Raw genomic sequence first — 15,280 nt, forward strand, 5'->3', positions numbered from 1 at the left:
TAAGAAACAATCCCTGGGGCAGGAGCGCCCATCTGACAGCTATGAAGGGCAAGGCGCACGGAGTTCAGAGGTGAAATGGATCTTATATCTGGGTCTCCAATTCCAAGTCCAGTACTAATTGCACCACCCGGCCAAGTCTTTGCTTTTTCCTCTAAGTAGATCTGCTCCACCCTCTCCCTTGTGCCCTGGCTCCCACCTACCCCTGTTCCCTTCACCCTGCCCTCTGACCCATGCCCGGCTGTGACCCCTGCCTGAGAGCCTCGCCCTGCCCTCTGACCCATGCCCAGCTGTGACCCCTGCCTGAGAGCCCGTCACATTTTCTTCAGCTCCTTGGGTTCATCCCCGTGTTTGAACACGCTGATGGTGACCTGGCCCGTCTCGGAGCCATACTTGTTCTTGACAAAGACCCCGTAGCGCCCGCTGTCCTCGCTGTTGACCTTCTCGATGGTGATGGTGACTTCTGAGCCCTTCACCTCCATTCGGTAGCGGTCCAGGAAGGCTACAGGCTGGTCATTCTTGAGCCAGGAGATCTCAGGGGAGGGGTCCCCTGAGACGATGCAGGTCAGGCACAGGGTCTGTTTCAATGGACAGGAAGAGAACCATCTCATCACCTTGAACTTGGCAACTTCATGACCCCAGAGAGCTCCCAGGGCAAGGTGCTCCTCATGCTAAACTCATGTTATTGTAGCCCTTAAAGGGGAGAAGTGCTCTGTTTTCACTCCACATTCTTCAGCCTCAGCCTTTCTTGGGGAATATTTATCTGTTAGGATTTCAGATCAGCAATTATCTGTTCCCTACTTTGCTTTACTGTTTTTTTTTTTGGTCCTATGAATGTCATTATGATTTCACCATGCAAGTGGATGGTATTGCTTTAGAACAAATGACTTACAAAGTAAGTTTGAACATTCTCCAACAAGCACTGACACAGCGTGCTGCAGTGTAAAGTGTTGGACGCCCAGGTCCTGTCAGGCTGTGTGGCCTTAACCACTCTGGACCTCCCTCAGCCCTAAGTTTGACCAGGAATCCTCACTCGCAGGAGAAGCCTTGATGGTAAAATTAGTCAAAATGTGCAGCAGAGTTGGAAGAGGGCCTGGCTCAAGGTGAGCTCTTTGCAGAATGCAAGACTAGAAGGGCTGGTAGGGATGTTTCCACTGAAAAGCCAAGTTCACAGATACAAGTCCATGAAGCCCAGAGCTATCTAGAGCTGGGTGGGGCACCCACACAGGTCCTTTATACCCCATGCCATTGCTGAAGTGGGGGGTCCCTGGGCTGTCACCCCTGCTGGCCAGGCTGCCCTTGCTTGCTCTTGAGCCCACTCAGCACCATGGTTCATAACCTGCAAATGGGTGCATGGGGGCACATGAGTGTAGGTGGCTGGCCAAGGCCAGGGAGAGTCAGTACCTTATCCTCCATGATGGTGGCCACATCCGGCAGGCCCCTGACCACTTTGGCGCGATCTGGAATGGAGATCCCAGAGGTGAGCATTTCTCTACCACCTGCTCCCAGAAGCAGGTCCCTACAGAGCTGAGCTGCATTCCCAAGCAAGGTTTTCTTCCTGTTCTATTTTCATCACTTTGACTGAAATCTTTAAAATAGCATCATGGGCTTCAGAAGTAGGAGGTATGGGACATTGTGTGTCTCCATGCTGGTACCTGTGTGCATGGGGCCAAGTTGTGTCCTGCTGTGATTGGGATTATGTCCTGGGTTAGGTTAAATTCTGGTGTCCCCAACAGTCTCAGCTGCAGCTCGTTCTCTGACTCCTGCCTTTGGGGTTGCATCCATGTTGCCCCCTTGGCACCACAGGCCTTTGCTACATACTTCCAGACCCATGATCTCAACATATCTCCCACCTCCTTAGGCATCTAACTGCCTTGGAGCTGCTGTCACCATCCAGGTGTCCCCAGTATCCCAGGGGGCAGTGGAGATGAAGCAGCCGATCTAGAACCTTGAGCCCCAGGGAAGCAGGCCTGCCTGGCATCACTCAGAAAAGCAGAGCCAGAGCTGGACTTACTCTTCTCGATGATGGCCAAGGCTCTGAAAAACAGAAATGGGAACAGTGGTAGTTTTGCTTATGCAGGGACAGCCCTGCCGGGATTGGGGTTAAGGGGCTGAAGCCGAGAAGGCACAGAGGTCCAGGGTGGATCTGGCAGGGGAAGGGGGAGGGAGTCACTGGGAGGGCCACACCCTGGAGGGGTTCTTAAAGTGTGGGATACTCACTTCAGTCTTTGGTGTTCAGCCAGAGCATCATCAAAAGCTGTGAGGAGGGCAGAGGAGGTGAGTGTCAGCACCTCTGCTGGGTGACCCCCAAGGACAGCTCAGCCCTGATGGTTCTCCCTTTGGAAGCCTGGCCAGGCCCCGGGTGGGAGGCTGGGGGAGCATCCCCACCTGCTAAACTCATACCATTTACCCAAGTTTCTCAGTAGGCAGGCGGGTGTGTGGGTGGCTCACCTTGCCCAGAGAGGTCTGTAGAGAGCTGCCGCACTTCCTTTCCAGCAGCTATTTCCAGTGTGTACTTGCCCTTGTCCGAATCCTTGGGGTCGAGGATGTGTAGCCAGATCTCATCCAGGGTGGTGCCGGCCCTCACCCGCTCGCTGCTCTCCAGGCGTTTGTCCCTGAGAGGGTCGCCAGAGGAGCGGTTAGTTGGCCACCTGTGGGTCTGCGGTGTACCCTGCTCTCTCGGGTTCTCTTTCCCCAGGGTAGGGATCATTCATGAGAAACATGTATCCCACCCTCTGACTACGAGGCAACTGTGTGTTCATTCCACATCCAACTCTTCATGAATCAGCTTGTGTGTCTTAGCAACCTCTCAGCAGTGCTGTGTCTGTGATATTTCCTGCAGCCTGGGACCTTGAACAAATGTCCCTCCAGGGTCAGTGACCGCCACTCCAGGAGCCTCTTCATCATTTCTTCCTCTTAAACCTCCCTAACTCTTCCATAACCTTTAGGAAACACCTGATCCAAGTCCCCTGTGTTGGGCTATCAATGTGATGCCTCTGGGCCTTGTTGTATCACATATAGATGGGTTCAGGACTTGGTCATTCTGGCCAGGTAGGGAAGGAGACCATTGTCCCCTGCCTCTCACTCCTTTGACAAACTTGACCACGTCAGCCTGGCCTTCCCCACAGAACAGGTGCAATGATGTCTGCCCCACAAGGCTGAGGCATGCACCTGCCGAGGACTGGGGCAGCTCTATTCTCCAGCTCTCTGGGACAATGTAACTCCTGGCTGGCTCTGTGTGAATCCTCATCTGTCCTGCCTTTAAGCTCTGGGCCTCAGTTTCTTCTCAGTTGCACAGGTCCTTCTGCCTGCACCATCCCTCTTGAGCCTGGTTGCCCAAGTCTGCTGAGGCTGCACAGCCCACATGGACACCACAAATCATTGACTGCTTGCTTCTTCCTGTGGCTGCTCCCCTCCCTTCCCTAGTTCCTAGATGTTAACTCTGAGGCTGGGATCCTGCTATAGCTGTGACTGTTCCAGAAAAGTGTTCCTATCATCACAGTTCCCATCTTCCCTGGAGGATCTTGGGAGAGCCCTTCCTGCCTGCTGCTCCCTGTCCTAGCTTCCCCTGGAGAATGCAGTAGGGCCAGCAAGAGATCTGTGTGTCTCCTGCTGCTGCCCCACCCCTACCCTGTGACTGGGCTCTGTTGGGAGTACTGGGCAGGATGGGAGGAGAGGAGGGCCCCACTATTGCAAGCACAGGTACGGCTCCTGGGCAAGGTCAACCTACTTGTGGAACCAGGTGGTTTTCATGTACTCCACATTGTAGTACTTGACCTTGCTGAATATCCGGATCCCTTCCTCAGTGCCCTGGATTTTCAGGGGGGTTGCAGAGAGGGCTGGAGAGACAGGAGAAGGGTGAGTTTTTGGGCAGCATAGATAGGAGCCAGTCTGAGTGGCCTCATGTTGGGGAGATAGGGTGTGGAGGGGAACTGTGCTATCAGGGTGCCGGAGCTCCTCTGCCACGTTGGAATAGCCAGGTGGGCTGGGCTGAGTGCAGGCAGGATGGGCTAAGTGGAGGTGGGTCAGGCTGGGCAGAAGTGGGCTGGGCTGGGCGGAGGCAGGCCAGGCTGGGTGGAAGTGCACCAGGGTGGGTAGAGGTGGGCCAGACTGGACATAAACAGGCTGCTTACCCCCGATCCTGCCCAGCTCCGTGAAGATTGTGTCCAGTTCTGGAGGGAATCAGAGAGAACAGTCAGCTGGTGTGGGTGCCCTGCAGTGGGGACACACTGGTAGCGCTCTCAAGATGCTTTCTGGGAACACAGAGCTCTGCAGGGGGAGGGGCTGGCACATTCTGTCCTGAGCCACCGCAACGCAGGAGGAGGACAGACATGTCCACAGGGCAGTCACCTCACCAGCTGTGCCGCAGGAGGGACCTCAGGCCCCCTGAGACACCAGGCTGCGGGTGTCAATCACACCCCAGGCCCCGACCACCGACTTGCTGTGTAACTGCGGCCACACTGTTGGGCCTCCTGTGCCTCACCTTCCCCGTGTGATAATGGGGATCCTGTAGGTTTCTGCCTGCAGCTCACATCACCGTCTCCTGCTCCTAGCCTCCCTGTGAGTCCCACCAGCTCCTACCTTCCCCGGTGAGGTCCAGGAGGGTGTCATCCTCTCCTCGTTCGTCTGCCACCACAGCTCTGTAAATGCCCCTGTCCTCTCGGGACAGCTGGAAGGGAACAGGGAGAGGATCGTGTTGGGGGTGCAGGAGGAGATGGGGACAGCGCAGCAGGAGTCCTGGGCTCCAGGACTGAGTGCGCTCCAATGTGATCCTTCCTTTTTCTGGGTCTCAGTTTACCCATGTGGGATGGGCAGCCTGTGGGGGCTACAGCTCCAGGCCCCCTGGAGTGCTGCCTGGCGAGGGTCTGGGCTTGGCAATGCTGAGGCAGCAGCAGACAACACATACTCAGGTGGAACTTCTCTGTGCCTGCTGCCCACTCTGCCTGCTGCCCCTCCTCCAGGGTGGCCAGGCGTTTGGCACAGCAACGAAGATGATACTTGGGGCACCTCCACCTTGCATCACAGTGCCTGAGCTGGGTCCTCACTCCCCTTCCAATTCCAGCTGCCTGCTGATGTGCAATGGCTCACTTGCTGCCCATGCAGGAGACCTGGCTGGAGTTCCAGGCTCCCAGCTTCAGTCTGGTCCAGCCCTAGGTGTTGCAGGCATTTGGGGGAGCAAAGCAGTGGATGGAAGAAAAAATCCCTCTTTGTCTTTAAAATGAAATGAAAATAAATATTTTTAAAGCTCATGGAAAAATGGAATTCAAATTTATATTTAGGTTGAAATCCACCATAGTCCTCTATAATACACACTTTCTATGACGGAGGGTTGGAGCCAGGTTTCACCCCAGGAAATGTGGGGATAAACCCCAAAATCTCCTGTTTCCTTTCCACATGCACCCATCACCCCCCAACCCAGGCAGGCTCTGAAGTCTCAGCCACATCCGGCGAGTTCAGTGGGAGTGACTTTTGGTCCTCTGGCCCTGCTTGCTGCCTTGTCTCTTGGTACTTAGTTTAACCTGTTGGTAACACAGTGGCCTGATCCTTGCTCCATCTCTGTGTGTCAGTGGCAATGATGATGGGGAGGTGGCTCAGCCCTGGTGGTACCAGGATCGTAGCCAAACCCCTCGGCTACAGAGAACCTGCCTGAAGCCATGTCCCTTTCCAGGAGCTTGTCCAGTGGTGACCCAGGGCTAGACGCAGTGTCTGGAGAAGACCTGAGGTCACTGTTTCCTTCCGGGTCAGCAGAGCTGGTTTACTCTGGTTCCCTCTGGTGCTGGGTGAGGCCGCAGAGCTTAGTGGCTGCACCAGGGAACCAACAAGTCCTGTATTCGGCTCCTGCCTAGTCCAGGACTCCCTGAGGCTGCAGGTGCCACCTGGGCTGCACAGTCAGGGGAAGGGCCTGGACAGGATCTGCAGCAAAGGGAAAACCCAGGGACACTGATCCCATTGCCATGGGAAATTTGGCTGGGTGTTTTTTTTTTTTTTTGCATTAACTTTGATTTTTAAGAATACTGCATATAATATAATTTACCTGTTCCTTTTATTTTTAAAGAGTCATTCATTTTGTTTATTTGAAATGCAGAGTTACAGATCTTCCACCTGCTGGTTCATTATCCAAATGAGTACAATGGTCATGGCTGGGTCTCCCACATGAGTGCAGGGACCCAAGCACTTGGGCCAACCTCAGTTGCTTTCCCAGGCACATTAGTAGGGAGCTGAATTGGAAGTGGGACAGCTGGGATTTGAACCAGTGCCCACATGGGATGCTGTGTTGTAGGCAGCAGTTTAACTGGCCACACACACCACAATGCCATCCTCATTCCTGAGGTTCTGAAATGTTGCACCAGCAGGAGTGCTCACCTGCCTTGCCCAATCCTGGGCAGGCTGTGGACTCCCAGCCCTGTGTTCCGGGCACTGCCCAGCATGCGCCTGACAGCTGCAAGTGCAGGAATCACACTCACCTCTTCAATGCACAGAACTCCTTTCCCAGTCTCCGGGTCGTACTGTCCAGCCGGGGCCTCCCTCTTCTGGAAGAACCACTGGAAGCGAGTTTCCTTCTTGGTGTTGGTTGTCTGGGGAAGGCAGAGAATGAGGAGACTCCATCAAGCTTTCCCTCTCTCCAAGCGGAAGCTCAGCTCATCAGAGATTTTTCATAAACCCATGTTCCTCCTGCACCATCCTCACGCTCTCGGGCCCCATCTCCTTTTTCACCCCATGTGCTACCTTGGCTGGCTTCCAGGCTCTGGACTTCTGCTAATAGTGTGCCCCTGGCCTCTGGAGCCCTGCTCTTCTCTATTTGCTCAATTAGATGCAACCTCCTCCAGGAAGTCTTCCTGGAGATACCCCAGAATGCCCTCCACCTACCCTTCTCAATCACGTGTGAGCTGAGCGACTTTGCAGGGACCCTGCCCTGGCCTCTTGGCTCCCAGAGGCCCAAGGAGGTGGCTTCTTCTCCTCCATGTGTCCAGTACCAGGCAGGGGTTTCGAGGTTACTGTGTGCAGGTGCAGGCAGTGGGCACCCCTCTCACCCTGAGGGTTTTGTTCCTTAAAGAGGCTGCAGGCTGCTGAGCAGGGCCTGGGCTTCTGAAGTCATGTAGACTTGGGTAGCACCTGTGTGCCAGTCTGAGCTAGTTCCCTCCTCGTTTCCTCACCCATAAAGTGAGCCAGGAACACTGAATTCTCCGAGGACAGTGAAGAGATGACAACAGACAGTACCAGGCCGCCTGGGGTACCATGTCTGGCAAGGCTTAAACACAGGGATCCTTGGTGGGCATCAACCCTGGTGACATGGAGCCCCTCCAGAGCTTCTGGGAGGTGGACACGCCCCACACTGACCCTGTCACTGAGGTTCTTTAAGGGGGCTTTGCGTTGGGGTTCAGTGGAGTCTGCTGGGCTGCTTGCCCTGGATGTGGGCCAGCTAAGCTCAGGGGATAGTATTTTAGGGGATGGGCAGGGCAGGCCTCTGACTCTGGACCAGTCTCCAAGTCCTGCCCCCACTGGGCAGCAGCAGGGCCAGAGGTGGGGTGTGCACTTGCCTTGCACGTCAGCAGCACTTGGCAGTCCTCCGTGACCTTCCATTGCAGAGGTTCCTCGAAATAGGGACCTGCCAGTGATAGACAAGCCATGTCTGCCCATCCTGTCCAGCTGGGATGCCCCCTGGAGGCTGGATCAGGGAGCTTGAGGATGCTGTTCCCACCAGGGTGGGGACTGGAAGGAGGCAAAGTTAAAGGGGGTGGCCAATCTCAGGACTGGGTCTATGTTGACTGTTGTAGCCTTGGGACAGAACTAGACAGACATCAGGGCACACTCGTGTGGCCCCATTACCCCAGTTCCCCTGTTCTCTTGCAAAGTTTGGATGCCAGAGCTTACCCTGCTTCCTCTTCCAGTCCCTCCGCTTAGCATCCGCCTTCCTCAGCAGTGCATCAAAATCTGCAAACCGGGGGAGGACCTGGGATTAGCTGGGAGCTGGGGTCTATAGAGGAGGCAAGGGCAGGATGTGGGGTGCGCACAGCAGGCCCCAGAGGCCAAGGACAAGGCCAGGGGTGTGGACTGACCGTCGTCCACCAGCGTCAGGGTGATCTGGTTTTTGGCCTTGCCGTCCTGCAGCTGGGCAGTGTAAGACCCTTTGTCGTCTTCTGAGAGGTTCTGGATGATCACTTCTACCAGGCCTTTCTCTCGCTCGAAATTGATTTTACGGTTCTGCAGGGAGGGGGCACAAGGGCACACAGGCCTCTGGTGCTTCCGCCTTTGTAGGGTGCACAGTCATCAGTCTCCAAGGACTGTGGTCCCCAGGGAGCCCTTCCCTGACTATATAGAATGGGGGTTCCCACTCTATCCTTGGGAATCCCACCAGGGCCCAGCAGGTAAAGGGGAGGCGCACACTGAGTGAGTTAACCACAGTTTGATAATCAGCTTCCAGCCCTCGTTCTGCCACATTTGGGGTAATTTTCTACTCTTTGGTGGACAAAAAAGTAACCCCTCAAATGTGCAGTCATTTCAGAAGCAGCTACAGACTTGCTGGCCCGAGGGATGATGCAATCGCTGTGGTCACATTATCCTTTTTGATGTCACTTACTTTTAGCAGTTTTAGAGTTTGGTTTCCACACTCTTACTCTGCCTGGCTGTGTGTGTGTGTGTGTAGGCAGTGGCCTGTGATTTTTTTCCCTCAAGGGGCAGCTGATGAGCCCCCAAGAGTACATTCTAAACTCCTGGTGACCCTTCCTGGACCACGTGGCGAGTGCTGGAGGTTATGGCGCTGTCTCTATGTGGCACTTTCAAATCTACTCTCCAAGGCAGGTGCATATGCAGAGTTTTTTGCAGTTTTAATCTGCATGGAACGGAGAGGTTTTTACTCTGTGGGCCACTTGCCCTACCTTCTCAGAACACTCGCATCTACTTTCTCATCTGTTCTCATGAGGCCCATTGTATAGATGCAGGTCACTGAGGCACACAGCAGTGGTGAGCCCTGCCTGAGGTCGGAGAGCCCACACGGATGGGCAGATCTCCCCAGAGCTCCTCTGCCGGGTAGGCCCCGTGCTCCTCTCCCCAGGACACAGATGGCTGTCTTGCCATTTGGAGAGGAAATTCACAAACAAAGCAGATCAAACCGCAGAATGGAATCACATTTGCTGCAAAAGTAATTGAAAAATCACAATTCACAGGGCTTGATCTAATACCATATGTCTACAATACGATTTTAGATCAAATCAGTATAATGCTCTGTTGAGAGGGTATAAAAGGCAGTTGAAATAAAACAATGCATTTCAGGACATACATGCTTGCATGGAGCCTTGTTTGTGCCACATTGATTTGTAATGGGTTGTATGGAAGAGAGGCAAAAAGACTGCAAGCGGCACTGGGTAAGCCTAGGCGAGCGGCCAACAGAATGAAATGTGGATGTTCTCTGATGTTCTCTATCCATGTGTATTAAAACTACAAGAGGCTGGCATTACGAGACAGCGAATAAAGCTACTGCCTGGCATCGCAAGCTGGAGCCAGGACCCGCTTGTGTACCGGCTATTCCACTTGCGATCCAGCTTCCTGTGAATGTATCTGGGAAAACAGCAGAAGATGGCCAAGTCCTTGGGACCCTACCATCCATGTAGGAGACCAGGATAGTCCTAGGCTCCGGGCCTCAGGTCCATCTCTGCTTGTTGCAGCCTTTTTGGGGGAGTAAACTGGTAGAAGGAAGCGCTCTCTCTCTCTCTCTCTCTCTCTCTCCTTTCTTTGTCATTCTACCTTTCAAATGAATAAACGAATCATCAAATGAACACAACAACAGCAGCAACCAAAACCATGCAAAAAGGCTTTGTGTGTGAAACCAAAACAAGTGAGAGTCTGGGCCTTCATAATTCTTAGTATGTATGCAGGTTTTTTTTTAATCTTCAGTCTGGTGGAAGGTCCACATGTTGTGGAGAGCATGGGAACTTATTTGTGGGCATGTCCTTCAAACCGGCCACTGGGAGCAGCATCCCCACCCAGGGATGGCCAGAGAGGAATGTTCACGGGTAGATGAGGGTCTTGCCATGGAGCATCACTGCAGGGGATGGGGGTGAGTTATACCTGGGAGCAGGTGCATCACTTGGGGGCCCCAAGTGCCTCTTACCGGCGAGCTGAAGATCTCCTTCTCATTGAAGATGAGGTGCAGCTCTGCAGCCGGAGACAACTTCTCCACTTCCAGCCAGAGCCTCACCTGTCCCTGCTCTAGGACCTCCACGTTCCAGCCGGAGATCAGCTTGATCACTGGCAGATAGGAAAGGGCAGGGGGAAGGGGAGTGGGTGGGGTGTGCTCAACCCTGTCCTTCTCCCCAACAACTGCACCCGGGGTGTGTTGTTGACCTAGGGAAGTCCGCAAGGACCCTCTGGACATAGTCTTGGCCAAGCTTCTTCCCAGGGGCTCTGGGGCCCTAGTACTCAACTTGTCGGGCTGAGCAGTGGATGCCAGGGACTTCTGCTGCCTGGGCTCCACTCTCAGATGTGTCTTGGGCATGGCCAGGGTGTGGAGACTTTGGAAGGCTTTGGGGGTGACTCTCATGTGTGGCCAGTCTTGGGGGCGCACACTAACCTGCCCCACCCCTGGGCAGTTCCGTGCAGCCAAGCAGAGGTTCAGCCTTCACAGCCCAAATGACTGCAAAGCTCCAGTGATTCCAGGGAGCCCCTGGCCACCTTGCCCTCCTGCACCCCGCTGGCTCCCTGGTGCCAGCCCTTTTCTTTCAGGAAACTCCCTGGTCTCTGTCTCTTCCCTCTCCCCACTCTTGCCCCCCAGGGATTTTTCTCCTCCCACCCAGACTCAGGGCTGCTCAATGGTCTCGCTGGGAGCTGTATGAGGCTGGTGGTGGCTCAGCTTACCTGGGTTTCTGATCTCGTGGCTCAGCTTCTTCAGCTTCTCCAGCTCTGGGTGAGGAAGAAACCAGAGTGAGCTCTGCAGGTGGAAGGCACCCAGATGCTGTGCTATGACACCACGTGCGATGGAGGAGCTCCTGCTCCCAGGGGCCACTGGTGACACCATGGGTCTTGGCCTTGGGCATGGATTCTGTCTCCCTGAGACTAAGACCTAGCTCATGTGCCCCCCTCCCTATCCTGTCCCTCTTGGGAAGGTAGAGGGGACGAGGGACCTCACCTTCCTCGGTCAGCGTGTGGCTTGCGGAGATGTCTCCATCGGCATCAGTCACTACCACTGAGTAAGTGCCCACGTCCTCGAGACCTGGATCCCTCAAGATGATCTTGGACCTGGCAGAGAGGGCAGAGCAGAGGCTCCTGGGGACTGGGCACTGGAAGCCCGGGAGGGAGTGAGAGTTCTCTTTCAGCTCCGGCAGCTCTCAGTCTCACCCCAGATTTTGTCCAAGATAGGAAGCAGGCAGGGAGGGGAGAGGATGCTTCCGGGGCACCCCTAAGACCTGGCTCCTGTAATGCCAGCCAGGCCCTGGGACACAGGCTCCCTGCTGGTGTCTCACCCTGTCCTCACAGGCCTCGGGGGATTGGCTTTGTCTCTGAGGGTCACAGCTGAGGTCAAGAGCTCCTGGGGCAGAGGTCCTTGCCTCCAAACCCAGCTCTCCACAAGGAAGCTGTGATGGCTTGAGCAGCCTTGGGCTCCAGAACTCTTGGTGGAATTTGGACTCTAAAGTTATGAGTAGAGGGATGGGTGTTGTGGTGCAGTGGGTTAAGCTGCCACCTGGGACTCTGGCATCCCATGTGAGCACTGGTTCAAGTTCTGTGTCCTGTTTGTTCCACTTCTGATCCAGCTGTCTGCTAATACTCCTGGAAAGCATCAGACAATGGCCCAAATACTTGAGCCCCTGCCACCCACCTGGGAGAGGTAGATGGAGTTCCAGGCCTGATTCAGCCTGGGCTGTTATGACCTTTTCAGGGAGTAAACCAGTAGACAACATTTCTTTCTCTCTCTCACTGTCTTTCAAATAAAGCATTAAAACAAAATGAAGTCATGAGCTGACAGAGAGGGAAAGGCGGAAATGTACTCCAGTAATGGAGTTTAAAGGCAGGGCCTTTGGGAGACTGGATTGGATCTGGATGCTGAGGGTGGATGCCCCATGACAGAGTCCTGCTGGCTTTATAAGGAGGGGGCCTGGGTACTCCGTCTTGCCACGTGGTATTCTGCCTCACCTTGGGACTCTGCAAGGGGACAACAGACCCAGGGCCAGCCCCTCCTGGGCTGAGCACCTCCAAAGCCATGAGCTCAAGTATATCTCTCCCTAGAAGCAGTGTCTCTTGGGTGTCTTGTGGTCACAGAGCTGATCCCGCAGAGTTTGTGAGAGCAACTGGAAACCAAGGACTGAGTCTCTCCGAGGGGAGACTGAGGCAGAGCACACACAGTTCCTTACAAAGAAAGATCACCAGGGGCCAGCGGCAGTTTGAGCCTCTACCTGCCTTGCTGGTATCCTGTATGAGCACTGGCTAGAGACCCGGCTACTCACCTTCCAATGCAGCTCCCTGCTAATGTGCCTGGGAAAGTAGCAGAAGGTGACCCAAGTGCTTGGGCCCCTGCACCAATGTGAGAGACCCAGGAGAAGCACCTGGGTGCGGCCTGGCACAGCTCAGACCATTGCAGGCATTTGGGAAGTGAACTAGTTAATGGAAGACCTCTCTCTCAGTAACTCAGCCTTTCAAATAAATACATTTAGAAAAACACAAATAAGTATTTCCAAAGGAGTGAATGTACTGTTTTTTGAGCCCCTTAACTGTGCCCCTCTCATCCTAACAGGCAGCATCCTCAGAGCCAGACCCCTCCCCCTCTCAGCACATCGTTGCCCATGGGTCCCTCTGGTGGTCTTGTGTACCAGCTTCTGCCCCCTCTTCCAACAGTGCAGGGCCCCCCCTCACTTACTTGTTAACTCCATCCTCGATCTTGACCCTCTGGGGGTCCGGTGGGCCCTTGTAGTCTTTGGACCACTGGAACTCGGAGGAGTCAGGGGCCTCGGGAGCTTCGAAAGCCAAGTAGATGAAGCCTTCTTCATCCACGCCGACCTCTATCTCGTGGGCATCTGAGGGTGAAACCCAAGGGAGGGGGCACTGGGCCTTGGTAAATGACACACAGGCTCGGCTCTTCCCACCCCTCATTCCTGAAGCATGGTGGGCTATCTCTCCCACGGCAGGATGAGGACCAAGTCCAGCACCTGGTGCGGATGTAGTGGGAGAGGGCTTGAGGAGCTGAGACAGGCCAGCCCACATACAGCAGCTGAGACCAGGGTGCTTTACACGGAGATACCTCACAAGGGATGGATCCACGGCTGTGCCACGGGGAACAGCCATGCTCCTGTCTCAGCATCCACCCGGGTGAACAGAGTGAGGGAGAGCAGGGAGCAGAAGAGACTGTGGCCAGACAGGGAGAGGGGCTCTGCAGTACATCCTTCTGCTGCTCCTCTCTGCTCCCTACCCAACAGGGTGCCCTGGCTCTCTCTGGACACCCCACCTGGCTTGTCTTCTAGGAGGATGGGATCAGTGGGCATCGATGGCTGCCCCAGGCCAGCTGAGTTGAGAGCCTGGACCCGGAACAAGTAACTCTTTCCTTGCTGCAGGTCGGACACCTGGAGGAGGGGGAGGGGAAGAGTGAGCTTTGAGTGGGGGAATCACTCACTGTGGCACCCCAAGGGAGCACAGCTTGCCTGGGGGAAGGGACCTGGAGCACAGCCTTCCTGGAGCTTTAATGTCTGCTGTTTGATGGGCAGCTCAATCTGGTTTATGGCCTGGCAGGTGGCCCCCTGAACTCCACCCACTCGAGGATCCACTCCCCATCCACCTCCCAACAGGAAAGCCTCCCCCTCCTCCACTTCCTGCCTCCCTCATTTCTCCATCGCTGTCTGACATCCAAGAGAGCCAGGATCACCTCTGATAGCCTCTGCTTGAACCCTCCCCATCCAGCAACCAAGTCCCAGCTGCTCCATCTTCCCAGTTTCCCCCAGGCTTCCTGGAAAAGCCCTCCACTGAGCACCCCAGTCCTGCTGAAGCATCACGCCCCTCACCTGAATTAGTCAAGGAGTTTCCTAAGTGGCCTACATGGGTGCAGGAGCCCAAGGACTTGGGCCACCTGCCATTACTTTTTGTAGGCACATTAGCAGGGAACTGAATTGGAAGTGAAATACCCAGGACATGAACTGGCACCATATGGGATACTATGCCACAATACTGGCTCTTATTCATCTTTGTTCATTTAATCCATGGACTTTTTGAGGATCCATCTTCCAGGTATGGGTTTCAATTTTTTTTCTTCACAAAATTAAGCTTGTCTTCTAACTTTGATTCCTGCAAGCTTTTGCAAGCACTGTCATATCTGCATCCAAGTTTCTGTATTTGACCTACAACAAAATCTAGCTCTCCACATAATACACTATCGAGCATGAGTCTAGACAACTCTGGCTTTTGTTTTGCTGATACCCATGTGACAAATGTGTGTTCACATCCACATGTACCTCGGGGGTTCATGACTCATGGGAGACTAGCATTATGATGCTACAACAGTGTCAAAGCTACTGTCAGTCAGCTGAGACCTCGCTCTGAATTTTGAACTTGGATGTCTCCCTACATTGCCTGCTGTTCTCCAGCAATGCTGGGCAGTGAGGGCAGCTTCTGGTCAGCTGTGGGGCAGTGAGGGGACACCATAGGTAGGGAAACTTTTCTTTGCTAAGGACCATTGGATATTTATAACATCATTCATAGGCCATACCTAAATGGTCAACTTAAAAATTAGCCTCTGGGACCAATGTTGTGGCACAGTGGGTAAAGTCGCCACCTGTGATGCCAGCATCCCCAGTAAGTGCCAGTTCATATCTCAGCTGTTTCACTTCTGATTCAGCTCCTAGTCAATGTGCCTGGGAAAACAGCAGAAGATGACCCAAGTATTTTGGCCGCTGCCATCCACATGGGAGACCGTGGAAGGAGTTCCAGTCTCTTGGCTTCAGCATGGGCCAGCCCCAGCCATTGTGGGCATCTGGGGAATGAGCCAGCAGATGGAAACTCTGTGTGGCTGTGTGGCTGTGTGGCTGAGCTGGGCTGAGTGGGATTGGTCAGGGGTGTTTAATGCATTTCCAGCTTGGCAGTATTTTCCACCTCCGATAGGTTCCTCAGCAAATTGAACAGCACCTGCACTACCCACCCCCATCCTTGTTTACCCCCTACACCATCTTGTTCTCTGTGGGATCTGGGCCTGGACTTGGCTGGAAGGCTACACCACAATGAAGTTCAGCACCGTCAGCTGATGGGCATTTAGCTTGTCTCCAGCTTTGCCATTGTAGACAATGGCACAGTGGGTGGTGCTGTCCTGGGGACT

The 15,280-nt window shown here is 54.3% G+C and overlaps 1 protein-coding gene across 1 annotated transcript in view; it reads right to left on the reverse strand.

Moving 5' to 3' along the window:
- Positions 1-311: 311 nt before the first annotated feature.
- MYOM3 (myomesin 3) overlaps positions 312-15,280 on the reverse strand; it is a 38,148-nt gene continuing 23,179 nt past the window's right edge. The window contains exons 20-36 of the mRNA XM_040979749.1: positions 13,427-13,541; positions 12,842-12,998; positions 11,120-11,229; positions 10,849-10,893; positions 10,106-10,242; positions 8,055-8,199; positions 7,870-7,929; positions 7,536-7,603; positions 6,462-6,572; positions 4,579-4,666; positions 4,131-4,169; positions 3,728-3,836; positions 2,449-2,612; positions 2,218-2,254; positions 2,012-2,034; positions 1,402-1,457; positions 312-575 (exon numbers count right to left, since the gene is read on the reverse strand). Of these exons, the coding sequence (XP_040835683.1) occupies positions 312-575; positions 1,402-1,457; positions 2,012-2,034; positions 2,218-2,254; positions 2,449-2,612; positions 3,728-3,836; positions 4,131-4,169; positions 4,579-4,666; positions 6,462-6,572; positions 7,536-7,603; positions 7,870-7,929; positions 8,055-8,199; positions 10,106-10,242; positions 10,849-10,893; positions 11,120-11,229; positions 12,842-12,998; positions 13,427-13,541 (1,728 nt within the window). The remainder of the gene's footprint in view (positions 576-1,401; positions 1,458-2,011; positions 2,035-2,217; positions 2,255-2,448; positions 2,613-3,727; positions 3,837-4,130; positions 4,170-4,578; positions 4,667-6,461; positions 6,573-7,535; positions 7,604-7,869; positions 7,930-8,054; positions 8,200-10,105; positions 10,243-10,848; positions 10,894-11,119; positions 11,230-12,841; positions 12,999-13,426; positions 13,542-15,280) is intronic.

The sequence above is a fragment of the Ochotona curzoniae genome, unplaced genomic scaffold, assembly GCF_017591425.1.
Source record: "Ochotona curzoniae isolate NIBS_2020 unplaced genomic scaffold, NIBS_Ocur_1.0 contig_3255, whole genome shotgun sequence".
NCBI lineage: Eukaryota > Metazoa > Chordata > Mammalia > Lagomorpha > Ochotonidae > Ochotona > Ochotona curzoniae.